General features: G+C 45.4%; 10 protein-coding genes and 1 non-coding gene across 11 annotated transcripts; 3 read left to right on the top strand and 8 right to left on the bottom strand.

The window, feature by feature from the left end:
• Positions 1–105: 105 nt before the first annotated feature.
• On the top strand, positions 106–699 carry BO97DRAFT_355074 (cysteine hydrolase family protein; the record flags this gene model as incomplete). The annotated part of the gene is made up of 1 exon (XM_025692119.1): positions 106–699. The coding sequence occupies one exon, from the start codon at positions 106–108 to the stop codon at positions 697–699; it is 594 nt and encodes a 197-aa protein (XP_025547183.1).
• A 136-nt stretch (positions 700–835) lies between these two features.
• BO97DRAFT_377341 (YbhB/YbcL family Raf kinase inhibitor-like protein) lies at positions 836–1,504 on the bottom strand. The gene is made up of 2 exons (XM_025693054.1): positions 1,331–1,504; positions 836–1,268 (listed from the first exon to the last, which is right to left on the bottom strand). Exons 1-2 carry the CDS (start codon positions 1,452–1,454, stop codon positions 853–855), a joined length of 540 nt encoding a protein of 179 aa, XP_025547182.1. The 5' UTR covers positions 1,455–1,504; the 3' UTR covers positions 836–852.
• A 490-nt stretch (positions 1,505–1,994) lies between these two features.
• On the bottom strand, positions 1,995–2,813 carry BO97DRAFT_355107 (SDR family NAD(P)-dependent oxidoreductase; the record flags this gene model as incomplete). Its single annotated transcript, XM_025692121.1, has 2 exons — positions 1,995–2,250; positions 2,305–2,813. The coding sequence occupies 2 exons, from the start codon at positions 2,811–2,813 to the stop codon at positions 1,995–1,997; spliced, it is 765 nt and encodes a 254-aa protein (XP_025547181.1).
• A 1,010-nt stretch (positions 2,814–3,823) lies between these two features.
• On the bottom strand, positions 3,824–7,377 carry BO97DRAFT_461989 (FAD-binding oxidoreductase; the record flags this gene model as incomplete). Its single annotated transcript, XM_025699391.1, has 4 exons — positions 6,991–7,377; positions 4,879–5,301; positions 4,700–4,823; positions 3,824–4,647 (listed from the first exon to the last, which is right to left on the bottom strand). The coding sequence occupies exons 1-4, from the start codon at positions 7,189–7,191 to the stop codon at positions 3,824–3,826; spliced, it is 1,572 nt and encodes a 523-aa protein (XP_025547180.1). The 5' UTR covers positions 7,192–7,377.
• A 513-nt stretch (positions 7,378–7,890) lies between these two features.
• On the bottom strand, positions 7,891–7,962 carry BO97DRAFT_t249. Its single transcript has one exon. It is a non-coding gene; the product is annotated as a tRNA-Ala (tRNA).
• Positions 7,963–8,285: 323 nt separating this feature from the next.
• BO97DRAFT_355050 (uncharacterized protein) lies at positions 8,286–8,750 on the bottom strand (the record flags this gene model as incomplete). Its single annotated transcript, XM_025692118.1, has 1 exon — positions 8,286–8,750. A coding segment is annotated over one exon (465 nt), but the record flags the coding sequence as incomplete, so codon positions are not given.
• Positions 8,751–9,343: 593 nt separating this feature from the next.
• On the bottom strand, positions 9,344–11,536 carry BO97DRAFT_228069 (putative transporter). The gene is made up of 4 exons (XM_025690700.1): positions 11,018–11,536; positions 10,887–10,962; positions 10,525–10,835; positions 9,344–10,472 (listed from the first exon to the last, which is right to left on the bottom strand). The coding sequence occupies exons 1-4, from the start codon at positions 11,228–11,230 to the stop codon at positions 9,435–9,437; spliced, it is 1,638 nt and encodes a 545-aa protein (XP_025547178.1). The 5' UTR covers positions 11,231–11,536; the 3' UTR covers positions 9,344–9,434.
• Positions 11,537–16,950: 5,414 nt separating this feature from the next.
• Positions 16,951–18,422, bottom strand: BO97DRAFT_228045 (AMP-dependent synthetase/ligase). Its single transcript, XM_025690699.1, has one exon. The coding sequence runs from the start codon at positions 18,298–18,300 to the stop codon at positions 17,002–17,004; it is 1,299 nt and encodes a 432-aa protein (XP_025547177.1). The 5' UTR covers positions 18,301–18,422; the 3' UTR covers positions 16,951–17,001.
• A 1,587-nt stretch (positions 18,423–20,009) lies between these two features.
• Positions 20,010–21,240, top strand: BO97DRAFT_398921 (threonine aldolase family protein; the record flags this gene model as incomplete). Its single annotated transcript, XM_025694212.1, has 1 exon — positions 20,010–21,240. Exon 1 carries the CDS (start codon positions 20,029–20,031, stop codon positions 21,238–21,240), a length of 1,212 nt encoding a protein of 403 aa, XP_025547176.1. The 5' UTR covers positions 20,010–20,028.
• Positions 21,241–21,375: 135 nt separating this feature from the next.
• Positions 21,376–23,652, bottom strand: BO97DRAFT_446425 (uncharacterized protein; the record flags this gene model as incomplete). Its single annotated transcript, XM_025698647.1, has 4 exons — positions 22,676–23,652; positions 22,208–22,625; positions 21,861–22,155; positions 21,376–21,807 (listed from the first exon to the last, which is right to left on the bottom strand). The coding sequence occupies exons 1-4, from the start codon at positions 23,592–23,594 to the stop codon at positions 21,376–21,378; spliced, it is 2,064 nt and encodes a 687-aa protein (XP_025547175.1). The 5' UTR covers positions 23,595–23,652.
• Positions 23,653–24,332: 680 nt separating this feature from the next.
• On the top strand, positions 24,333–25,869 carry BO97DRAFT_354957 (MFS transporter; the record flags this gene model as incomplete). The annotated part of the gene is made up of 3 exons (XM_025692116.1): positions 24,333–24,749; positions 24,800–25,665; positions 25,728–25,869. 3 exons carry the CDS (start codon positions 24,333–24,335, stop codon positions 25,867–25,869), a joined length of 1,425 nt encoding a protein of 474 aa, XP_025547174.1.
• Positions 25,870–26,152: the final 283 nt, after the last annotated feature.

Raw genomic sequence — 26,152 nt, 5'->3', positions numbered from 1 at the left:
CTGAATCGAGTGACCGCATGAACATAAAAAGAGCAAGACACAACGGTCTCGACATCGTCTTCCCAACTGCAACTTCCACAATCAAGGCCTCGAGTCAACAACCATATGGCACCCAAGGCCTCCGTCCTCGTGGTCCTCGACGTCCAGTACGGAGCGATCGCCGGCTTCCCCAACGCAGACGACTACATCCGCCGCCTCGAGACCACGATCAAGATCGCGCGCGAAGCCCATGTCCCCATCATCTACGCCAAGCTCGGCTTCAGCCCTGGCTTCTCCGAAGTGCCCGCGGATAAAGAGTCGATGGTGTGGCAGAAGGAATTGTTCACCTTCAAGGTCAATGACCCGACAGCACAGGTGCACCCGGCGGTTGCCCCAGCCGAGACCGACCATGTAATCAACCGGACGCGGCTCTCAGCGTTCGCGCACACCAACCTAGCAATCACTCTGCGCGGGCTGAGGGTGGATGAGATTGTCCCGGCAGGGTTGAAGACCAGCGAGGCCGTCTTGGCGACGGTCATGCAGGCAGGCGATTGGGATTATCGCGTCACCGTCCTTAAGGATTTTTGTATGGATCGAGATAAGGAAATGCATAACTTAATGGTGAACAGGGTGCTTCCTCGCCACGCGACTGTTTGCACCCAGGAGGAATGGGTGGAGGATCTTCTGGCGAGCAGCAAGGGTCGCGATGTGTCGATGTAATTCGTGGTTGCTTAAAAGATAGTAGCATCATGACAATCTATGTTATTTAAAGTGTTATTCTTCCCCGTCTGTAAGCTTTGTTGGTATGGATATATGTTATCCGTCACTAGTCAAATTATACAAGAAATTCTATCACCGTAAATCAGATCTCAACTAGTTACTAGTGAAGTAGTTCACTGCGACCACTGGCCCCAGCTTGGTCTCCTCCTCCCACTTATCCAGGTCATACCGCAAACGCGGCCAAATACCCATGTCTTTGCCGTGCGGCGGCGCGTACCTGCTGCCATCGAACCCCGCCGGCTGCTCGTAGAGAAAGAAGACGTATCGGTGCGGAGAACTACCTGGCGGGGGACCTGGACCGATATAGTTCACCACGAAAGGGGCGGTCACTTCGAGAGTGTAGTTGTCTGTATCGGTTGCAGTCGGCTTAAGACCAGGTTGGATCCAATGCATAATGGGACTCAATGCGTTGAGCGAAGGGAATGGTCCATCAAGGTCCAGGTTAACGATGATGTATGTGCTTGTTGGGTCGGGTAGTTTGAAACTGAGTTCCGGTGCGGATTGGGCGTCTGTTCTTATTGAGTTCATGGATTCCGGACGTGCAGACAAGATTCGGATATGCTGTGCGTACCTGCTTTCGGGATGTATTGTCCGGGCTGGACATTGCGATGTGTCCCAACACTCAGGCCCAGGATCTTGGACTCGTCATTCTCAATAAGGGCCAATGACCTCTTGATGCTTTTGTTGCTAGGCATATTGTAGAAAGTATGACTCAGATAAGCATAATGTTTGTCGGCAATCAAGATCCACCGAAGTATGAAAAATAAAAAAGTAGGGGCTGAGCGAAGTCCATCCTTTCTTTTGAGAGATTGAACCATAGACTATGGCATGATCATTGACCGGAGATTAAAGCCGGCGGCAGAGCAATATCGCCGGTTTTATTACTCTCTCAATGGGCAGTAAATTAAAGGGTGAAGGGGAAGCTGCCTCTTCTGGCCTAATAATTAATCAGTCCCGTAATGCATCCTTGTAAATACAGCTAACGGGCACCACGCAAATTAGTGCTTATTGGTAACTTCATACTCTTACCGAGCGCACGTGAGAGATGTACACTTGACTTAACTCAGAAATTAAAAGCTACTTAGAAGTGTTTGCCACACTTTGGTGTTCTCATCTGGGTAGATTGAGCAATACTAATCTAAGACGACTTCGCGCTTACTCTTCTTGGCCCTAAATGATGGTGAAAAGTCTACGAGAAGTATAAGTGGCATTTACTCCATTGCGTGCTCGACACTCTAATCAATAAACAAGCCTCCAGAGGCGACAAGATGTACGCCATTGATCCACCGCGACCGCTCCTCACATAAGAAAGCCACCGCCCAGGCGATCTCCTCCGGCTGCGCCATACGAGGCCCAACCGGAGTCTGATTGATAATAGGTTGAAGAATCTTCATCTGCTCATCCCCAGCAGCAGCGAAACCCTCGGTCATAGTCGGACCAGGACTAACGGCATTGACCGTGCAACCATACTTGGGAGGGAGCTCTTGAGCCCTATGCACGTCAAATCAGCCGGGGAAACCCACTTCCGATAGAAAAACAACTTACCAGCACTTGGTAAAGGAATCCACCATCCCCTTGGTCCCGGCGTAGATCGTCTGATTAGGCGGGGGCCCTCTTGCACTTATACTACAGATGTTGACAATCCGCCCCGAGCCCTTGGTGAGATGTTTGAGGCTAGCTTGTGTCAGAAGGAAGGTTCCGCGCCCGTTGACATTGACCAGTGCGTCCCAGTCGTGCAGGGTCTGCTCTTCGAAGGGTTTGTTAACCGCCAGGGCAACACTGTTGACGACGATATCAAGCCGACCCCATTGCGAGATGGCGGCATCGACCAGTCGCTGGGGTGCGGAGACAGTCGACATATCACCCTCAATGGCAATTGCAGGTGATGCTAAAGAGGCAACCACAGTCTCTGCCTCGGCCTCCAAACTAGAAAAGGGGTAGCTGACCACCACGCTGGCACCCCGGGAAGAGAGTTCCCTCACGATAGCGGCACCAATCCCGGATGAGGAGCCGCTGACAATGGCGACTTTGCCCTGCAGGCTTTGGGTGGTCATAGTGGTTGGTGGTGCCGCGAATTGCTTGCCTAGGTGCTGCAGACGAGTGGTGGGGGACATGCCCGAGACTGGACAGTTGGAAGAGGAGTCGGGCTGATTCAATGATTCAAAGAATGATGCTCGGCTGGAAAGTCACTAAGCAAATCAAAGCGTATATGGTCACTTTTCAGCGTTGAGGTTCTAGGCTCTGCCTTAAAAATACGCGTCCCCGCATTGTCGGGCAAACCCTCACCGTCTCGCCCTTGATCGGCTGCGCTTTCACTAACCATGAAAAATCAACCACTTTTCCGATCTCCTCCACAACCCGATAGCTCAAATAGTACAGCTGGAGGCTGATTCGTCGATTCGTTTCTGGAAATGATGTGGCCCCGTACTTCCGAGAGGATGGGCTATTCTGAAGGCAGGGGACATCATTTTCAATCGATTCAGACGTCAAGGACGGCAAAACTTGCTGCCTAGAGCCGGAAGAAGACTTTGCCTGGCCTGCATCTATCTAGCATGAAAGGGTATGCTTGAGGGAGAGTGTGAGCCCTGTGAGGGTTTCCCATGTGAGAACAGCTAACTCTACTAATCTATCGACCATTTCGAGATATCTCTGCGAACAAGTTCAACCTCCACAGCTTGCACCACAAGCTCGGTGAGTTCTCCAAGGAGAACCATGGATAAGCTGGGATGCGGGGAAATTGACCTATGCGTAACCCCATCTGTGCGTCTTTGCAAGTCAAACCGTCAATTCCATCCTGCCAAGGCGACGAAATCTGGGGATGCCGCTTAGTCAGAGCATGCTGCCGGCTCTGATTGGAGCATTGACGCTATGATCGCGAGCTTAACAGGTTAGCGCTGCCGCTTACAAATTATGTCTTTCGATGCCTTGTAGTTATGGCAGACTTGCAGTGATCGCTTTGTATACCTGGTCTTCTACCTAGAAGTAGAGAATATTAGTCTACTAGAAGGTCGAGATCCGTGTCCAACAACAAACACGTCTATTTTTCACGTTACTCCAGTATATCTCACAGCTTAAACTCATAGTCATTGACTAGGCCCCGAGTGCCCGACACGTCCCCTTTATCCAGATACCCACAGATTCTCCCCTCAGGGTCATACTTCCGTCGAATCTCCATCAGCCTTCGTGCATTGGAGTCCGCCCAGAATTTAGTCTTGCGGGCCTGGAAATCGGCATCACCCAAGTAAGATCCCTCTGCATGCCGCTCCACCTTCTTCATTGTGTCGTGGACCCACGCCTGGCAACGCGCATCGTCCTTAGCATCCTCCCACACGGTGTACAAGGCAAAATAATGGTCCGTCTGCATGCTGAGCGCCATGTCCGGCAGCTTGCGGCGACTGCAGGGGTACATGGCGTACCAGAGTGCAAAGGCCTTCCGGTGCGGGAGGGTGGTGAACGCCTCCTCCAGCACGGCCGGCACGTCGGCGTCGTTGCGGAGATATGCGTTCTCCGCGCAGTACCGGTGACCCTCTGGGTTGGCTTTGAACTGGTTCTCGTACTGCTTCTCCAGGCTGTCTTCCTGGCAGAACCATTCCGTGATAGCTCCGGCCGGTCGGGAATCGTGCAGGGCACGCAGTGCGGTCTCCGCTTCGGTTGGGGTGTGCTTCATCGTCACAAAGAGCACCAAGAGACAGAGCTCGTCCATCCCTTCGGGGTACTGCGCCACAACTGCGATCTCGGTGTCTTGATCCGACCCGGGTGTGACTTTGAGAACCCAGTCGAAGGCTTCCCGATAGAGACGGATAGGGTAAATGTAGCCTGAGGAACGAAATCCGTCTCCGGGGTAGGGGATCAATTCGAGATGGTACTTAGAGATAACGCCTGGGAATCCTGTGCCGTTGTCAGTCTGTAAATCTAGTAGGGGCTTCTACGCTTCACGAACCCGGTCCGGATCCTCGTGCGGCCCAGTAGAGCTCGCGATTCTGCGTGGCATTGCAATGTAGAACATCGCCCTGGGCAGTGACGACGTCGACGGCTTGCACGCGTTCGCATGCCCAGCCCCAATTCTAGCAGTGTCTGTCAGTTACGGGTATGATGCAGGGGTCAATGTGTCAAATGTACCCGACAATTCCATCCCATGCCACCCTGTAGAAGGAATCCGCCCAGCCCGACATCGGGACAATGCCCACCGGGGAACATCAGATTGTGCTCTTTGATAAGAACGCCATTGAGTTCGCGCCCCGTCATGCTGGAGGTTGCTCTCGCTGTGAGAGTGGCTGGATCGACGTCCAGCTGCTTGTAACTGCCCAGATCGAGCAGGATGGAATTGTCGCGCACGCTCCAGGCAGCCCACGAGTGGCCCCCGGAGCGCACGGCCAGTCGACAGTTTTTTGCTTTTGCAAGCTTGACCGCTGCAATGATATCTTCCTGGCAAGTTGCTTTGACCACGGCCAGCGGAAAGCGATCGGGACGGCGGTGGTTGAAGACTCTCCCTACGCGGGCCTCCTCGTATTCAGCCGGGGATGCTGAGTCTCGCCAGATGATCTGCATGGTGCGAAGTGCTGAGATATTTATGGTTAGAAATGATCTGGGGAATGATGCCAGGATGTGAAGTTAATAGTTCATAGTGTAAGAGATGGATTGGGGGCTTGAGCGCGTTTAATATATTGCTGGTGGACGCGAACTAGGGCTGACTGACTTGCACGTTCGGGGAGTGGCTGCGGACCACTTCTCCGCCCCCTGAAATGCAAGTCTCTCCCTCTCTCTCTCTTTCTCTTTTACCCCGCTCTTCTTCCTCCCTCAATCCACTCATGCATGCTTTGTTCAGATCTGAGGCATTTGACGGTCGTTCCCGAGTGTGGGGGAATCAACGCTTTAGCTAGTTTGGTCTCGCTTGACTATACGAGCAATCAAAAGCTTGTTGGGCCCGAGTGGCCACCACCAACCACTGCTATCTGAGATTGAACGGGACCGGGTGGCCTTGCTGATGTGGCCTCGGCAGCCTCCACCTCCTCCTCAATATGCTTTGCCTGTCTGTCTAGAGAGCTGTCCTTCTTCTATTTAAGACGGTTCGAGTTTCTCTCGGGCCCACAGTCCTCCAAGCTTGGTTCATCAGCCACTCAGCATGGATTCGAAGCCTACCGAAACCCATCACGAAACAGTCCCTAAGGACACCTTGGGGACTCTTCGTCTCCGACACCATGAGACGAATGAGATCCTTCTTATTCCCACTCCCTCGAGGGATCCCAATGACCCGTTGAATTGGTGAGAGCTCGATATTGTTACAATCACGCCAAGGATCAAACTAAGCCCAGTACGCTGCGTTAGGTCGTCTGCCTTCCGGTACTACATTGCCGTACTTGTTTGCCTCGCCGTCTTTTTCTGCAACTTTCTTTCCGCAGGCCCAACGGTGGCTATCGTGGAGATCACCATTGACTTCCTGGGGCCACAGGGACCTGATTTCAGCGCCCATATCTCCAAGGTGGCATATTTCTTCAGCACCACCGCACTCTGTCAGGGAATCGGCATGCTCTTCTGGATGCCGTTCATCGTCAAGTATGGTCGACGACCCATCTACGTGATCTCGTTTGTCCTGTACGTCGTCACGGGCTTCTGGACCGGGTTTGCCAAATCGTACGGAGTGGAGCTGGCCGGGAGAATCATCATGGGCTTCGCAGCCGGGGCAGGCGAGTGTCTGGGCCCGCTGACTATTGCCGACATCTTCTTCCTGCACGAGCGTGGCACCGTGATGGCGCTCTACACAGCAGCCCTCTCAATGGGTGTAGCCGGCGGGATCATCATTGACGGACTTATCACGATCACGCTCAGCTGGCGCTACATCTACTACGTGGCGACCGCCTTGATCGGCGCCGTCACCATCCTGGTTATCTTCACTTTCCCCGAGACCACCTTCGACCGACAGAAAGCCCTCCTAGAAGAGCAGCAATACCCAGCGGAAGACCAGCCGCCACAATCCGAGGACCGCGAAGCCGCGAACCCACGAGCCATAATCACACCCAGCCCGACCCAAAAAGGCTACCTGCACTCGCTCCGCCTCTTCACAGGCATCTACACGACCGAGTCCCTCCTCCAAATCTTCATCCGACCCATCGCCCTCATCGTGCTGCCGCCAGTCCTCTGGACCTCGCTGGTCTTCGCCGTGACCATCGGCTTCCTGGTGGCCATCACCTCCAACTTCGCAACCGCCTACGCAGCAGCCTACGACTTCACGACCTGGCAGATCGGGCTCTGCTTCATCTCGGGAATAGTAGGCTCGGCAATCGGCATCGCCTTCGGCGGGCACCTGTCGGACTGGATGGCGGACTGGTTCACGCGCCGCAACGGCGGCATCCGGCACCCAGAGATGCGACTGCCCTCAGTCGTCATCGGGGGAGTCTGCGCGCCGGTAGCGCTGATGCTGTACGGGGTGGGCATAGACAACCGGCTGCACTGGATGGTGCCGACGCTGGGGCTGGGGCTGCTGAACTTCGCGATCGTGCAGGCCACCAATGCGACGATGGTGTATGTAATTGATAGCTATCGGCCGGCGGTGGGCGAGGTGACCGTGTCGATCTTGGCGTTCAAAGGTATTTCCTTTCCCCTCCTTGTTTCTATGCTGTGCGTCTGCCCTACCTTCAAATCCCGAGGACCAAAAAGAAAAACATACAACAGAAGGGATTCGCTGGTGGTCACCCACCCAACTACTAACCTCCCGGCGTGTGGCTTAAGTACGGCTGAGCGGACGGGAAGCCCTGTTTTCCACACCCTGTGGTCGTATGTGCTTGGGTTACCTCTCTAACTGATTATATCGTCTGCAGCTGCTTTTGGATTCCTACTCTCCTTCTACACCAACCCCTGGATCGATAAGAGCGGATATAGCCTGGCGTTCGGCGAGATGGCGATCATCTCGGGGGTGGTGGTCGTATTCTTCGTGCCGTTTTATTTCTGGGGACGGCCGCTGCGACATCGCACATGGAAGTGGCGGGTTATGGAGAAGTATGCGCATTGGAGTGAGGATCGGGTGGTGGGTGAATGAGCATTCACCTAGAGTTAGGTTGGGTTGGGGTTGGTTCGGTGTGAGCCACGATCTTTCAAGGGTATTTGAACTGGAGGGGGGAAAAAGCAAAAAAAAAATGGAGCTGCGGGGAATCGAACCCCGGACCTCTCCCATGCTAAGGGAATATTATACCACTAAACCACAGCCCCAATTGATGTAAGATTGACAGTTTAGCGGTTATATAGTCCTGTATCAAAGAAGAGTAAAGGCTGTCCGTTCCATGGTCTCAGCAGAATTCCATCCTGACCCACCGTCGACGTCCACGGTATCTATTGATGGATTTATGCTTGTGCAAGAATCATGGCAGGTCAAGGACTGTATGGTCTGTCTCTTGCAAGGCATGGAAGTCTGTGTCCTCTGTAGTGGTGGTCAACCTACGTTAAAGTCCTCTTCAACCATCCCGCGATATATTTTTATCCCTTCCCGCTATGCTGCTCTTGCAGCTTCCAACAACCCCATAAACAACGCACCCTCAAAAACCACCATCATCCAATCTACAAACAGTCACCCTCCCATGAACCCTATTCCTCATCGCACGATTCCTAGCATTCTCTTCAACTCCCTCCACACTACTCCCCAGCAGAACATACCCCTCGTCATCCAACGCAAAGAGCGCCTCCTTAATCCACACCCGACACGTCATGGCTTCCCGGAAGCGAGCCGAGTATTCAATTGGAATCCGCGCGAGACAGTCCGCCAGTGCGGCGTGTAAAGCCGGATCCACGTGTCCCAATTCCAGCGCCACAAGGAGCCGTCCTGCGCGAGTGGCTTCCTCATTGGTCTTCGATTCAAACTCCCACACACTCGATCCAGGGCCGTTGATTAGGAAGATCGTGCCATGGGTGGGTGACGTGGCGAGGTATAAAGTCCAATGGAAGGTGGAGATAGAGCCGCGGTCGAGGAGGAGGAGGTATAGATTGTTGGGTTGAGTTGGGAGGCCATGGAGGGGGTAGAGTGGTTATGGGAGATTGAGGGGTGTATGTATGGTCGTAGCGGTGATGAGGAAAGTAAATGTGACTTAAAGTATCTGGCGTGGTTGTTTCACAGCCAGTTATCCACGTGGATGTGGTCTGGCTGCAGGATAAGCGCCGTAGACCCTGGCGGTTATTGGGCCATCCAGCCGGTCCGCTTGGGAGGGGAACCATTGCATAGCCCTGCTGCAGGTGCGGTCTGAGCGTGTCTCAGGGTGCTACATAAGCACCAATAATTGCTGAGTTGCCAAGAGATCTATGATTGAAACTGCGTACTATAGATTGCGTGGCCCTGAGGTCTACCCACTGTCCGACTACGACCGCGGGCGATGCTCCAATACTTAAGTGCCGCATCCTACGACATAAACCCAAGATACAAGCAATCTTCTAAACTGACCACAAAAGTACAATTATGAAGTCTAATTGGTTAGTATCGGCGGGAATGAGATCCGTGGTGGTGCTCGCGACAATCAAGCGGTCATCCAGACCCGAGTTTTGGGGTCAGGTAAGGCTCTTGGTTCCGTGGTTCTCTGCTTGATACCGCTTATCCATCGCTCTGACGTGACGATCGAGATAAAACCCAGGAAAGCAGAAAAGTAAAATAGCAAATAACATGAAAGTGACTCGAGATCGTTCTCCAGACATACCGCCTATGCCTCCTGACCATAACTGGTAAGCCTATAAGACCTGATCAACAAGCTCAGCAGCAATCCCACCCCACCCAGCGCACAGCACACCTCCCAGAATATGCGCAGACTCTCCGTGTACGCATCCTGGACCTCGTGCCGCAACCGAACATCTGGAATACTCGGAATGGACTGCACCAAGCCCACGGTGTCACGACTGTAGTCGTCAGCCCGAGCAGCCAGGGCGGGGTCCGCGAACAGGACATGGCGCATATGATTCTGGATAATCACTCCCCCCAGCGCCACACCAAGGGCCTGGCCAAAGCAGCGCATGCAGCTCGTCATGCCGACAGCCATGGTGATATGCGCGGGGTTGACGGACGCCTGGACGCCGAACAGCAGCGAGCAGAACAGAATGCCAATGCCGAGGCCCAGAACGATCAGGATCACCACCCATGCGGCGACCGCGGTGTCGCGGTGGAGCAGGCAGAAGAGCCCGATTCCCGTCGTCAGCAGCGGGAAGCCGGTCCAGATCGCCCACCGATAGTGTCCGACCTTGTTGATCAGGAGCCCCGTCACCACCGCCGCGGGTCCCGTGCTGAACAGCAGCGGCAGCAGCGCGAGCCCCGCGTGCACCGGGCTGTAGCCTTTGACGGCTTGGAAGTAAATCGGTAGGCAGTAGAGCACGGCGAAGAGGACCAGCCCCTTGATAGCTACGCAGATGTAGCAGATCACGGTTGTGCGGTTCCGGAAGAGCTGTGGGGGGACGATAGGGCTCTTGGCCCAGTAGTGCTCATACGCTCCGAACACGGTAAGTCCGAGGGCCCCGAGAACGAGAGGGAGGATGGTTTGGTAGGACTTCCAGGGATAGTTCACTCCGCCCCAGGTCAGTCCCAGAAGAAACGAGGTGATGCTTCCGATTAAGAGAAGGATGCCGCAGAGGTCGATCTGTTCGCTCTGCGCTTTCTCCCGCACCCCCGCCGGTCGCTGGTCGGCCATGAAGAGCAGAAACGACAATGCGCTGAGCGCGATGAACGGAAAGTTGATATAGAAGATCCATCGCTGCGGGGAGGATCAGCACGGACAACTGTGGTTGTAGCGCAACTCACCATACCCAAGTGACACTCTCAGCGAACCCCCCGCCTGCCAATGGCCCAGCCACAGCCCCAAATCCGACCAATGCAGCTACTATACCGAAGTATAGCCCGCGTTCGCGCAAGGGGACAACGTCGGTGATGACGACCCCCACCAGAGTAAACATGCCCCCTGCACCGATCCCTTGCAAGGACCGTCCGACCAGCATAGTGGAAGCGCTCGTAGAGACACTACCCACGATTGTCCCGACGAGGAAGAACAGGATCCCTGTTAGCACGAGCTTGCGCCTCCCAAATGCATCGGATAGAGAGGCGAAGATCGGTTGGAATGCTTCGGATAGTTGGCTTTGAGCGTAGTGTCATTAAAGAGTCGGAGACTTACTGGTCGCACATAACAGATAAGCCGTCCCAAACCAGAACGACTCGATGGCTGTGCCATTGAGGCTATCTGCAATTGTCTGTTTGAGTCAGATTGCTGACTTGCGCTTGGTAGTGTCAAGGAAAAACACTCACCGGTAAAGCGACGGACATTGCCGCGCCCTCGAAAGAAACCAACATTGCCATCATCGACAGAGCCGCGAAGGTCAGCCGAAAGCGAGGTCGCTTGTGGACATTCTCATTGTTATTAGGGGATTGTTCCTGGTCAAGAACCGAGACCGCTTGCACCGATGGACTGGTCTCCGAGGGTTCGAGCTTGGTGTCCTTATCGTTGCTGCTGGTAGCCATTTTTATCGCTTGAACACCCCGATGCTAGGAATAGAACTGAATGGTTAGTCCTGAGGCAGAGCGTGGTCTGGTAAGGCTTATTAGAATGTTGACCCATTGTCAACTGTGCATCGAATGACATCTTCCATTCTCTGAGCCCGCATTGAGCAGCTTCGGCTGTAACGTTGCGAGCCATGGTTGCGCAGAAAATTATCGAGATGACGGAAGTCTTGCCGCACCGACTCAATTCAACTGGGCAAATTGAAGAAATTGAGGGGAGTAGGCAGGAGCAGGCCAAGTGATTGTTCAGAGTCGACTGAGTAAGTGGTGTGGGTTAAGTTTGCGCTGGCACGTTAAGGGACAAGCAATGCTCCCGTGAAAAATCACCCAATGACGCCCGTAGCCCGATCACAAGCCCTAAATGGCGAACTTCGCATTATAAGTGTCTATTTGATATATTTTTTTTTATAGCGAACGTGAATTAGAGCTAGACTCAGTTCAGTGCCCAACTACAGTCAAGATCGATGTCTTGTTCTTGTCAATCATCATAGTCACATAACCGATCTCCAATGCCCTAAAAGGTACAGTTCCTTGCAAAAAGTCTGGGTAATTCATTTTTTCCAGCCCCACTCATAAAACTAATTTAATTAATTATATAACAACCGCTTGAATAATTTTAAATTAAAGAAAGATAATTTGATTTTTAATATATTTTATATAATCTATAAAAGTTTAAAATAAAAAAATTGAATATTAGTTATTTTATTTTAGTTTAAAAATTACTAATATTAAAAAATATTAAAATATATTTTCTCTTATAATAAGCTTAATAATTATATTTATAAACTTTAAGAAAAACTAAATTATTAAATATATTTTTATTTATATTATATAATTTACTAGATTTTAATATCTTATAAATTAAAAAAATTAGAATAAAATATTTATTTTACATATCTTAAATATATATATTTTAGTGTATATTCAATAAAATCTTGATAGTAGTAAATATATATATAAATGAAAAAATCTAAAAAAATCCCAGAGGTCTAGACTTAAAGAATATAATAAAATTAATAAACCTTTATAATATATAAATTTTTTAAAATATATTTAAATATAATTTTTTCCTATTATAGTAATATTAAATTATTAAATTTATTTTTAAAAAAATTATTATTATTAAAGATTTAAGATATTTAATCTTAATCTATATATTTAATATTCTTAATATAAATATATTAAATTAAGATCTATTAAATAAAAGTCTTTTGAAAGAAAAATATGAAGATTTAGATTTTTTACAATTTTTCTAAATTAGGGTTAGTCTTAGGAAAAAGTAGAGTGGCTTAACCTGACTGTTATACCTTAACCTTAACCTGACCATAACCTAGCAGTCAGGTTAAAGTATAAAAAGTAATTTAATTATATAGTTAAGATTAGATTAAGATATAATTATTATTTTAACTATTTATATCTACTAGTTAAAAAAATCAGGTATAGTAAATAAATTATTAACTATAGATTAATTAATAATATATATATCTCTCTTATATAAATAATATATAAAGTATAATATATTTTTAATTATAGTATAATTATATTCTTTATATTTAGTTTATTTATTTTTTCTACTTTATTTATTTTATTTTTTTTATTTATTCTATTTATTTCTTTTAAAAAATATACTATATTTTAGAAAAAACTTTTATAGAACTTAATATAAAAAAATAATATTTAATATAAAATATATATATTAATTATTCTTTATACTATTTAGAATAATAATTATAATAATATAAAAATTATAAAAAATAAACCTTTATCTAAGAATATATAATATTTATAGATTTAGATAAAATTATTTTCTCTATTTTTAATAATAATCTATTTTCTAGATTATTTTTTAGATTATCTATATTTTTATTTTTATTAATATAAAAAATAATAATTATCTTATTCTTTTTTTAATTTTTAAATATAAAAATAATTAAGTCTAGATTAAAATTCTTAAGAATATTCTAGTATTTCTTATTTATAATAAAATAATTAATATATATCTAAAGTATAATTATTTTAATTATATTAAGTTAAAAGTAACTCTAGTAATAGTAATAAATATTTTAAGAATTATTAAATAAATATTTAATACTAATACTATTAGTTATAATAAATAAAAAATCTTTAATTATCTAGTAAAGAATAAAAAACTAATTATAATAAAACTTTTAATAAATAAAAATATTAGTATATTTTATAATATCTAGAATAATATTAATTAAATTAAAAATAAATTAATAAATTATATATTTTTAATATTTAAATATATTTTAAAATTTTTAAATATTTTTATTATAAGTAAAAATTTTTAATATTTAAAAATATTATAAAAGATTTTATCTAAATCTAAAAATAATTTAAAGATAATAAATAATATATTAATAATTAAATTTTAATTATAATAAAAATAAAACATTTTATTAAAAATAATCTAATATTTATTATATTAATTAATATTATTATTAAATTATATAAATATAATTTTTTATTTAGTATATATAATAATAATATTTTTATAATTTTTAATATATATTTTATAAGTTTTTAAGAATTTTTTTTTTTAGAATACTTATTTTCTTACTAATTAGTTAATAGAGTAATCTAGATAATTAAAAAAATTATTATAGATATTATAAATCTTATAAATAATAAATCTACTATTCTTAAATAAATAAAATATAAAAAAAAAATAAATATAAAAGTTTAAAAAAATACTTTATTTACTTTTATTTAATTAAAATTAGTTAAAGATAATTAATATTAGTATAATTATAATACTAAATAAAGTTCTTAATTATTTAATAAAGATTAAGTATCTAATAAATTATAAAATAAGTTAAATTCTAGTAGATTTTATAATTTAAAAAAAAATAATAAATTAAATTAAATTTTAATTATTAAATAAGTTAAAATTTCTTATAATATTAAGAACTTATATTTATAAATTATATAATTTTCTAAATCTATAATTAAAAATTAGTATAATATACTATTATAGAAAAAAAATCTTTAAAAATTATCTATAAAAAACTTTTATAGATAATTTCTAGAATATATTTTTTTAAAAGTTTTTAAAATACTAGAAGAAGCTTTAAGACTTTTATTATTATTATTTTAAATATATTTAATAATATTATTTAAGATTTTAATCTAAAGTTTTTATAGAAAAGTATTAATTATAAACTAAATTATATAAATAAAATAAAAAATATAATATTAACTTTAAATAATCTTTATAAGATTAGAGTTAATAAAAATATTATAAAACTAGATATTTTAATTAAGTTAAATCTAGAGTTCTAATAAAATTAAATTAAATATTAAATTATTATTACTAGTATTATTAATTATTATATTTAATAATTAGTAGAAAAGATTATATTTATATAAAATTAATAAAATAATTATAATTAGATTTTTACTAGTATAAAATCTAAATACTAGTTAAAAATTTAATAAAATCTTATAATAATCTATATCTTTTATTAGAAAATATCTAGTTAAAGTAAGAAATATTTTTTAATTAAGATTAATTTAGTAATTAATTATAATTAATATTTATCTAATATTTAGAAACTTTAATAATAACTTTATATATACTTTTTTAAATAATTTTAATAAATATTTTTTAATTTATATTTAATTAAAAGGACTTAATCTTTAACAGAGAAATAAAATAATAAAAATTAATTATTTATTTAAATTATATATATTTAATAATCCAGAATAGTAAATAATAGGTAATTATAAAATATAAAATTTAATTTTAAAAATCTTATTTATTATAAGTAGTAAAGGTTTAGAGATAAAGAATAATTAATAAAGATTTATTTTAAAAAAATAAATAAATATCTATAATAATCCTTTACTTAATATTTAATTAATTATTTACTTAAATATAACTAAAGATATTTTTTTTATAATTCTTATAAAGATAATAATTTATAAAACTAGTTTCTAAATTTTTAATTTCTAGATATTATAAAATATAAAGATATATAAAATAATAGATATAAAAGATTTTATTAAAAAATAATATATCTTTTTAAAAACTTTCTTATAATATTAATAATTTTTTTTAATTAAAATAAAATAATAGTCTTTAAGCTTATAAATAAACTTTAAAAAAGAATATCTTTTACTATTAATTATAGAAGATAAAGAATCTTTCTTATAAAATTAAATATAAAATAATTTTCTGATTTTTTATAATATATATAATTTTAAGATTTAGAAAAGAAATAAAGATCTAGTTTAAATAACTTATCTTAATTTAAGATTTATTATTATTTATAAAAATTTAAAAAATAGAAGAGAAAGGCTTAATAATATTCTCTAAAAATAAATTAAATAATTATAACTAACTTATAGTACTAGAAAGATTTTATAAATAATAAATTAATAAAAAAAAATAAAAAAAACTCTATAAAAATAGTATTATTTAATTTAAAAATATATTTATATATAAATATAATTTATTATATTTCTTTTTTCAGCTTAATCTATCTACTATACTTATTATTATTAATAAATATAATAAATAGAAAATTATATTTAAAGTTTAGAGTTATTAAATATTTTCTTCTTTTAAATAACTTAAATATTTAATTATTTAGAGTTATATTTAAAATTAAAACTTAAATAATCTCTTTTTTTATTATAAATCTTAAATCTAAATATATTATTTTATTAAGATATAGACTATATCTTAATAAATATCTTATTATTTATATTTTAATTTCTAGAAATCTTATAATCTTAATATATCTAGCTCTTTCTAAAAATCTAAATATAAATATTAAATAAAGATAATAAGTTTAAGTAAAAAGAATACCTATATAAAAAAAATTTAAAAAAGACTTTTATAAAATCTATTATTAGAGGTATAGTATAATACCTGATATTTAAATTAAATAATTATAAATAATATAATTATTAAAATAAATTAATTATATAATATAATATAAATAGCCTTTAATCTGATATATAGATAATTAAAATCTTTTTTAATAAAAAATAAGAAAATAACAGGCTTATTAAACTTATTTAAAAAGATTTAATAATAATTTAAAAATATTATACTAATTCTTAATTATTATTTTAATAGTAAAAATATAGTATTTTTTATATAATTTATCAGATTTTTAATATATAGTTTAAACTAAACTATAATTATATATTTTTTTTTATATTTTTTATTATAAAAGTAATAATATTTTTAGAAGTTAAATTATATTAATACTACTAGAATTTCTCTATTTTTTTTTATAAATAAAAAGAAAAAAAATATTATTATATTTTTTAATTACTTTTTTTTATCCTGGAAAGCTTATTTTTATATATTTTTAAGCGATAGTTAAAATAATTAGATTAATTCTTATTTAATCTAGATATATCTTAATTATATTAGAGTTAAAAAGGATATAACAGATAAGTCTTAATACTAAAAATAGTTAAGATAATTAATTATTCTATTTTTAGTTATACTGCAGTCAGGTATAAAAATTTCTTTAATCTGACTATTAACCTGTAGTCAGGTATAAAAGTTCCTATTAACCTGACCTGACCTGGCCGTTAGCCACTCTAGGAAAAAGTGGAACTATCCAGACTTTTTGCTAAGAACTATAGACAGCCTACACACCTACAAAGACCAGGAATAAATGAACGCTGTCTCTCGATTCCACTAGAACAAATCTAACCCCATTTTACGTATGTACATAATGTTTGGCATGTCAAAACCGCTCATCAATAACCTCCTTAAGCTTACCACTTGCCTCCAGAAAGACCAAATCCTGAAACCTCACCCACTCCACCTCGACAGGAGCAATCTGGCCCGCATCGCGATTGCGCGCCCAGCTCGGATTCGCCTCGATGATCGCCTCCTCGAGCCTCTGCGGAATGGCAGTTGCATCCTTGGGCGCTTCAGCCGCTATGCGGAACAAGACGATATTATGCGCGTTCTTCCTCCGAATGACCGTCTGGAAGCTATCAGCCACGCCCTCGCCCACCACACGACTGACCAGCTTCCTGAGCAGCGCCTTATCCAGCAGCGCCGTGCCAACCTTGAGCCCAACATTACTGCGGCCCCTCAATTTGAACAAGCCAGCCTGCACATCCACCCACTCGCCCACATCCCCGATGGGATACCGGATGGTGGGTTGCAGCTTCTTGAGCAGATTCGTGACGACCAGCGTCCCGCGCACGCCATTCTCCTGAATAACCGCCCCATCATCCCCAACGATCTCCAGCACGACCGCCTCATCCACCACCCTATACGTAGGCTCGACGTCCGCGTCCTCGTTCCCCTCGTTTAGCTCGTAGGCCGGAAACGCAACGATCTTACACTCGACGGACGCGTACGCCAACGGCCGGACCACGGCCTGCGGGAAGGCAGCGTTGTACAGCGCGCGAAGGTCCCTGTAAAACGGCTCCCCGGTGTACAGGATCAGGCGCACCGTGGGCAGCGTCAGGCCGCGGTCGCGCAGGTAGGTCGCCAACTTTGTGGCGATGAAGACGTTGCTGATTACGACGGTGGCGCCGAACTGCAGGATGTCGGCCGTGATGCTTGGAGGTGGCTCCTTGCCGCTGATGGGCATATTCACGACCGGCACCGAGCAGTTCATCACCGTGTACCCGTACGTCATGAACCCCGAGTACATGCCGCCCTGCGACGAGAGGTTGGCCACCCGGTCGCCCGCCTGAATGCCGCAGCTGCGCCCGAACAGCGCCCCATTGATCGCGGACGTCGCGTGGAACTCCGCCCGCGTCATGTACACCGTCTTCGGCTCCGACGTCGAGCCTCCGCTGCGCATGATCACCGCGTCTGTCAGCGCGCTGGTCAGCACCCCTCCCTTGGGATTGTTGGGGTCTGTTGACGCTGCGCGCCAGTACGCTGTGTTGTCAACCAGCGGGAGGGTTGCGAGGTCGCTGATGTTCAAGGGGAGGTGCGCGTACAGCGCGCGGTAGTAGGGAGAGTGGGTGCGGGCATGGGTGATCAGCTCGTGAAGCTGGGGTGGGATGAAGGGTGCCATAGTGTGAGACAATGTCTGGGAAGAGAGTCACCGAGGATGTGATGTGGCAAGGAGGATTTGCTTGGTGATGATGCATGAGAATGTCGAAACTCAACGGACGTTATATAGAGCCGGATTTAGTAGACATGGAAGCCCACGTACGTCCATAGGACAGGACGACGTACCGTCCCCAATGCTTTTTCGTCAATGGCGCAATGCGCATTGCCCATTGGGCAATCATGTCTTCGTCGCGATAACGTCTTCATCACATATTATTGTTGAAGATATGGTGACATGATTGAAGGATGGGACCCTGCATGATGCATCCGCCACCTAATTCAATACCGTACTTTCGTCTTTGTCCGAGCGGAGTCCGAATATGCACCCGCGCAACTGAAGTCCGTTTGTGTCGATCTTCAGGAGTGAGATTAGTGCTTATGAAGATTAAATGCCTGTCATATATCCCGCGTCCGCCTCTGACGGAATTCGGAAAAGGCATAGCGTGAAAAAGCAGGGTATTGGCAGAGCGACTTCACTCTCGCCAGCACTAGCTTCATATCAAACATGATAACCCGTGCCTAGACGAGGCTAGAATCTTATCTTAGCGCTAGTATACTATCATCGAGTGAGACCCTGTTCTAGCAGCATAGGCTGCTGAAGAATCCCTCCTGAGGCTTAGGCGGGAAATACGATCAAACTCCACGAATGTGGGATTCCTGCAGATCCAGCACCGCGTCCGTGCGTATATCACACAACGGCTCCTTCAGATTGCCTCAGATCACTAGGTCTGACGCTGCCCAGAGATTGATAAGATTCGTCATCCATGACGTGAAAGTTGGAGCTCGTATACGCAGCAGGATTTAGAGGCATGCATGAGAAGCAACGGCGGCGTTTAGCCCGGTAGGAAAGAAGGTGGCTATAGACTATAGTAGTATGCCGCCAAGAATAAGCCACCTCATCTCCACTGAAACAAGCTAATACCCGTAAGCTTGACATTGCTTGTCCGCGCTGCCAAGGAGCGGCGATAGACTTCCTTGAATAGTAATCGTGCTCGTCAAATCATCGGCCTGGTGTGGTGATCCCCCACGGCCCCGCCGGCGGTGCAAGCCGCTGTCAGAGCGTCATGCACTGATCTAGTTTATCCATCATAAGATAACTGCAGTTCTAGCACACCGTTATTTTCCCGCTTCAGGATTCTGTACTCTCCCTACTCAGAAGGTGCAACGATTGCGTGGAAAAGTCGCCGCGCGGGAATGTTACAGCCTGTCGATCGAGGCACTGGGGCAATTTCCACGGCTTCGAGGCCCGGAAGGATGCCGCAAATTGTGCTCCAGATGTAAAGCACGACATATTTCTTGGCTTTCTACTGGGCAGGAGCATCGGATGCAGATCCATATGACTGCAGAGGGGTCGCGACGATCGACCTCTTAGGCCTGCGTCCGCTCGAGTCATCGTTGTCTAGAACCTCGCAGTCCACGGAGATCAGGCCATCGCAGGGTTATCGCACGCCAGTGTGTTAGTCAAAGGAATTGCAAATCGGAAAATATACGACAAAAGGCTATCAGTCCCGAGAGCGGAGTAGTGCTGAGGGAATTAACTTCGGGGTTTGGCCAGAGGCTGACATGGAGAGTGATAGTATAAAGAGGCTGTTCGAAAGCAAGCTAGAAATCCTCGAGAGTGCGAAGTCACCATCTTTCATCACTTCATAGCCATTTCATCATCATAATCATCATCATCATCATCATCGCCATGTCTTCTGTTGTGTCATCGTTTCGTGAGGGGGCAGTCCAGTCCCCCTCCTCCCACAGAGACTTTCCTGAGGAGGCCTGGGTGAACTATGAATCTTTTCTGACTCGCGATCCCTCGCCCGTGAGCCAGCAGACAGCCTGGGACTCTCCTGGTCAAGCAGCCTACGACTTCCGCTCCGACTACGTGACATCTCCAAATGTAGCCATGCTGGCCTCGATCATCAATACCAGCCTGCTAGACGACGTCATGAAGGAAGACCCCACCACCAACTCCTTCCAGGAGCTTATTGCCCGCTTGACCGGCCACGAAGACTCGCTGTTGGTCATGTCGGGAACAATGGGCAACCAAGTGGCGTTGCGCACAGCCCTGCTAGCCCCTCCCTACAGCATTCTCGCCGACAGCCGCAGTCACATCATCGGCATGGAAGCCGGCGGACCGGCAACACTGTGCGGGGCCTTGTTGCAAGGCGTCACTCCGTCTAATGGCCATCACCTCACCCTCGCGGACGTGAAGAAGCATGTCACGCTTCGCGAGGACGTGTATGACTGCCCCACACGCATCATCAGTCTTGAGAACACTCTGTCCGGCACGATTATGCCGCTGGAGGATGTACGCGCCATCTGCACCTGGGCCCGAAGCCAAAATCCGCCCATCCACATGCACCTCGACGGTGCGCGACTGTGGGAGGCTGTGGCAGCCGGAGCTGGCTCTCTCAAGGACTACGCCACCTGTTTCGACAGTGCGCAGTTGTGCTTCACCAAGGGTCTTGGCGCCCCGATTGGATCCATCGTTATTGGCAACAAGGCCTTTATGAAGCGCGCTCGCTGGATGCGCAAGCTCCTGGGCGGCGGCATCCGCGCGGCCGGCATCGTGTGCGCCCCAGCTCGCGTGGCGGTCGAGCAGATCTTCCTTGGTGGACGTCTGTGTGCTAATCAAGAGACAGCGAAGCGGCTCTCCAAGCTGTGGGTAAGTCTGGGTGGAAAGCTCCAACATCCCACCGAAACGAATATGATATGGTTGGATCTGGAGGCTGCCGAGATTGACAAGGAGCACTTCGCGGATCTGGCGGAGAGGGCAGGTATCAAGACCATGCGTGGTCGCTTGCAGGGCCGAATCATCATTCACTACCAGATCTGCGATCGTGCCTTGGAGGCCTTGGCGAATCTTTTCGCAGACGTTCTCAAGGGGAAGCGGGAGTATCGGCTGGAGTGATGTGGGAGAGGGGGGAAATGTGAAAGATCGTCTCATTCGAGATCGATGGACGATGGGTTGCTGAAAACATATTGATCAACGGAAGTATGTTCGTCATGCTGAATTTAGTGGTTCTGTTTCGTTTTCTGGAGGTGGTTAGAACATCCTCAACTCATCACTCATGCCGATGTCAAAATTGATAGCCCAATCTGTGAAATTGAAGTTTCCAATATCAACAAAGCCGGTCGTATCAAGATTCGCTAATGCGACCGGAATATTGTCTACATTAGGAGTTGAAATCGGTTCCGGTAGTAGACCAGGCGGCTGTGTAGGATCGGCTGTTGCAAAACTGTCTAAGATGTGGTCGAGCTTGCGCGAAATAGCCTGGGATGCTTTGAGGCAAAACACATGGTTGGTTTCGTTGGGACTGGAGACGCTTTCTAGTTGGGATACAAGGACAGAGAGATTTCGAATGAGGACAGAGGTCTTGACACTGGGAGGAAGTTTTGTTCCTGTCGATGTATCTTGGAACGCAGTCTCCAAAGCAGTTGAAAGAATTGCAGCACATGGCAAACCATAAGAGAGAACCTGCCACAAGTTAATCAGATAATTCATTTCAAGGGAAAGTCAGATATAGATACGATTCCAGGTAAGTCGCGAGGAGAGAAAGAGGTTCGCCTGCGACAGTTCGTCATCTGGACGACCGTTTCGAGCATGTTAGCTGAGACCTCCAGCAACTCTGGCTGAGGACTTGTGAGGCCTTCTGCATTTCCGACCAGGCGGTAGACCTGAAAGTGAATGTGAAGATATGAGAGATAGATCTTTGCATGCATGTGGCAAAGCTCTGGCGGAAGATTCGATGTCCAGCAGTCCTGCTTGTACTGGAGGTACGGGGGCAAACGGTTCCATGCTTGAGTGCAGCGATCAGATAGTTCTCTGTGAGATAACAATTGAGTATTTGAACTGGGTTCCAAGAACTTTTGCATACCTCAGCTTCATGAAATCGCTGACATGTAGGGGCCGAAACTGGTATTCAACGGTTTCCTCACGAAACTCCGCCAGGATATAACGGATTCGAGCCCATGTTGCGATTCTGTGCATCCCATCTGTATTCCAGCCGTCTTGCGTAAGCTTTTGTTTTGCCTGATCAATTTCCTCTTGCGAAGTGAAAAGCACCTCGTCAGAGAGGTCTAACGGGAGGCTGCAGTCTGCATGTCGAGCTGTTATCCGTGGCGGCCGATTGAACACCGATGCGAACACTTTGTCAAGATAATACGCCCTAACAAAGGTTCTCCGTCGACACTCTGCCAAGAAGAAGGGCGTTGCTGAGTACGTTGCTTCTCGATTCAGGCCCAGGGCTAGTAGATCTGTGGCAAGATCGCCTACGCGTCGCCAAACGCCTAAACCTAGAACACCGTCAGACTGTGTCGTCAGGTTCCTGAGCAACGCAACTTACTCGCATCGCCTTCAAAGATTGTGGTGAGCTGCAAATTCTCGTGCGCAAGCCATGTCATCAGGTCAGTAGTTTGTGGTGCAAGCTCACGAGCCAGTCGCAGGCTCAAGTTGCCATACCAGCCCATCTCGCGGATGAATGCGTCGTCACAGTCTTCATCATGGCCGTGGCCCATAGCATACAAAGACGCGCGGGCGGCCATAGTATACAGTAAGCCAAGAGTTTCTATGCGCAGATTTGACGCACAAAATAAGGCACAAAATGCACTCAGATCCAAGTCGCGGGTGATGACCACCTCCGACGAGGATGTGTGTAGAATATCTTCAGCTAGCTGCGGACTCTGATGAAAGCCAAGCTCGTCCCCTAGGTCTTCCTGGATATAGCCTGAGGCCGTTAAACCGGACCGAATCGAAGTGATGAGCTGCAGCACCAGCGGTCTCGGGACCAGCGCGACTAGACTGAATGAGTAATATTCATGCAGCCGTTTTTCGATGACTGGCAAAAGTCTTAACTGAGCCACGATGCCTTGAATGGCTGCCAAGTGCTCATCGTGGGCCTTCACATTGTAATTGTGACGCCCTGGGATGAGGGCCTGCGACGCAGTCTCGTTGGGATCGGCCGACATGAACGGCCAAGTGTGGAACTTGGGAGTCTCGGCCAAGGGACTCTCTACAGGATGAGGTGGCGGCCCACTCTGATTGACACGGAGTAAACCCGGTGGCGTGGACAAGGGCTGTCTTTGCGAAGAAGAAGAAGTCCGATGCTTGGTCAGAGGGGCAGGATGATACCAGCATTGAGGGTGGAGACCGCGGCGTTGGCAGGAGGCACAGGTGGGTTTGCCATGATCACACCGAATCTTGCTTTTCCGACATGGCTCACACGAGGCCAGCGAGCGATTACGCCGGCGGTTTAGCGTGGACATGACAGGCAACTCCGAAGAGAGCTTGGCTCTTAGGCCATATGGAAAGGGTGTTTCTTGCTTTGTTGTGTTTTTGTTGGGAAGAGGAGAAGATGAGATGGGGAAATGAAGAGAATCGCGGAGTAAATTAGCGTGAGGCACGTGACATCAATCCCCCAACTATAGACACAATCAGTCTATGCACCCAGAGAATAAGAGATTTTTGAGAAAAATACTCAAGGGAAGCAAGAAGAGGGAATCAGAAGAGAGTAAGAAGTAAACTCTAGCCCAACTCCACAATCGCATGTCAAAGTTGTCCGTGACAGCCCGGACTTCGAGGGGTGATTCTGGGCTGTATCGGACTTGTATCGGAGTAGTCGGGCTCCCTGACTTGGCAGCCCTACTGCTTTCATCCATATCAACTGCCTTCTTCTCGATAGCTCGCTCCTCCTAAACAAGCCTGGACTCGCAATCTATTTCTTAATCCCTGCTAACTTGGGTGAAAGGATTGCTTTTTTCGGCAGCCATTTCCCTCCCTAGACATCACATTTCCACATAGACACCATGAATATCAAGAACTTACTGCAGCGCCTGCATACACTCAAGGAGAATGAAGATGCCAGCACGCCGGCACCCACAGACTCACAACCCCCAGAGAAGTCACCGGAGAATCTAGCAAAAGCGAGTGATCTCGAAAGTGGTACCGTGGAGTCAGAAAAGGTTCTAGTAAGTTTTGATTATCTATGGGCCGTCCCCTAGATTATGCAGGATATCCGCTTACCATCAAAGGTAACCTGGGAGGGAGAAGATGACCCCGAGAACCCCAAGAACTGGAGTGGGATGCGCAAATGGAAAGCAATCTTTGCCATGAGCTCTTTCGTTTTTATGAGTCCACTGTCGTCCACAATTATCGCGCCAGCACTGCCGGCGATTGCGTCCGACTTGCATATCACCCAACCAGCAGTGGAGCAAATGGTGCTTTCCATCTTCCTTCTGGGATTTGCGTGCGGACCTCTAGTAGCAAGCCCACTGTCTGAGATCTACGGTCGGGTGCGAGTCGTGCAATCCTGGAACTTCATGTACATTGTCTTCAACGCAGCCTGTGGGGGCGCACGCACGAAGGAAGCCATCATCGTCCTTCGGTTCGTCGCCGGGCTCTGCGGCAGCGCCACTCTCGGTGTATGCAATCCACGCTCCACATTATAGACTCTAGCTAACTGCTCCCCCAGATTGGCGGTGGCACGCTTAGCGACCTCTTCCATGCGAAAGATCGTGGAAAAGCAGTGGCAATCTACAGCTGGTCCCCGATCCTGGCGCCGCTAGTAGGTGCAGTTATCGGGGGTTTCATCTCGCAGAACACAAGCTGGCAGTGGACGTTCTATGCCTCCTCGCTGCTGAGTGTCGCCATACAACTATCGGGACTCATCTTCCTCGAAGAGACCTACCCTCCTCTCCTCCTGCGGCGCAAGAAAGCCCGCCTCATCACAGCCACGGGCGCCACCAATCTCTACACCGACTACGACTACTTGGACCAAGGGCGCCTAAAGAAGCTGTCGACCAATCTTGTGCGCCCGTTCAAGCTCCTCGCCACGCAGCCCATCATCCAGGTTCTGGCGCTGTACAACGCCTACCTGTACGGCAACATCTACATCCTGTACGCGGACTTCGTCGACCTGTGGACGGAGGTGTACGGAGAGCGCACCGAGATCGCGGGGCTGAACTACATCTCCATCGCCGTGGGATCCGCCATCGCCGCCGAATGCTGCACACTGGTCAACGATCGCATCTATCGCACCCTGACCCGGCGCAACGGCGGCAAAGGCGTCCCTGAGTTCCGCATCCCCATCATGCTGCCCGCCACGCTGTTCCTCAGCGCCGGCATGTTCTGGTACGGCTGGTCGGCCGAGAAGAAACTGCACTGGATCATGCCCAATATTGGCACGTCAATCTTCGTGGCTGGCGCCCTAGCCTGCACTATCTCCGTCAATGCGTATGTCATCGATACCTATGGCCGGTACGCGGCTAGTGGGTTGGCTGCCGTGTCGACCATTCGGTGCATTGCCGGGTTTACGTTCCCGATGTTTGCGCCTTACATGTGAGTTTATCCTAGTGGCTGGACTTCTTCGGGGTCAATGTTGAGGCTGATGGTATGGATAGGTACTCGAAATTGGGGTATGGGTGGGCGGGGAGCCTTCTGGGTTTTATCGGTCTGGGTATTGGGCTTCCGGCAGCCATACTGTTGGGACTGTATGGCCAGTATCTACGGAGTAAAAGTCCGTATGCTTCGAAAGCTCATTAGGCATTGCATTTGAGGTGGGTTGGTGGGTGTACAGAAGCGGAATGAAAAGGAGGTATAGTGTATCAGTGATGACAAAGTCGGGTGTAGAAAATCTACGGACCCAAAATTATGACATAGACAACTCGGCTAGAAGCATGAACTTCATTGGAAATATGTTGAGATGAGTACGTCAAGATATTGAGAAAGTATCAGGCGTACAAGACAAACAACAGAAGTGTGCAGAGCGCTACAACTAATCAACACCCTAACAATCAGCACGGCAAAAACTTCAACGGCTTCTGCG

The sequence above is a fragment of the Aspergillus homomorphus genome (assembly GCF_003184865.1).
Source record: "Aspergillus homomorphus CBS 101889 unplaced genomic scaffold BO97scaffold_54, whole genome shotgun sequence".
NCBI classification, from domain to species: Eukaryota; Fungi; Ascomycota; class Eurotiomycetes; order Eurotiales; family Aspergillaceae; genus Aspergillus; species Aspergillus homomorphus.
This window is presented reverse-complemented; position numbering and strand designations above follow the sequence as displayed.

Bases quoted from the DNA above. Each gene is read 5' to 3' on its own strand.
- BO97DRAFT_228069 (XM_025690700.1), bottom strand. From the start codon at position 11,230: ATGGCTACCAGCAGCAACGATAAGGACACCAAGCTCGAACCCTCGGAG. The intron at 10,836-10,886 runs GTAAGTCTCCGA...AACTATCCGAAG, and splicing joins TTATCTGTTATGTGCGACCA to CATTCCAACCGATCTTCGCC. The intron at 10,473-10,524 runs GTATGGTGAGTT...TCCTCCCCGCAG, and splicing joins TCGCTGAGAGTGTCACTTGG to CGATGGATCTTCTATATCAA.
- BO97DRAFT_228045 (XM_025690699.1), bottom strand. From the start codon at position 18,300: ATGGCACCCTTCATCCCACCCCAGCTTCACGAGCTGATCACCCATGCC.
- BO97DRAFT_377341 (XM_025693054.1), bottom strand. From the start codon at position 1,454: ATGCCTAGCAACAAAAGCATCAAGAGGTCATTGGCCCTTATTGAGAAT. The intron at 1,269-1,330 runs GTACGCACAGCA...CAATAAGAACAG, and splicing joins ACAATACATCCCGAAAGCAG to ACGCCCAATCCGCACCGGAA.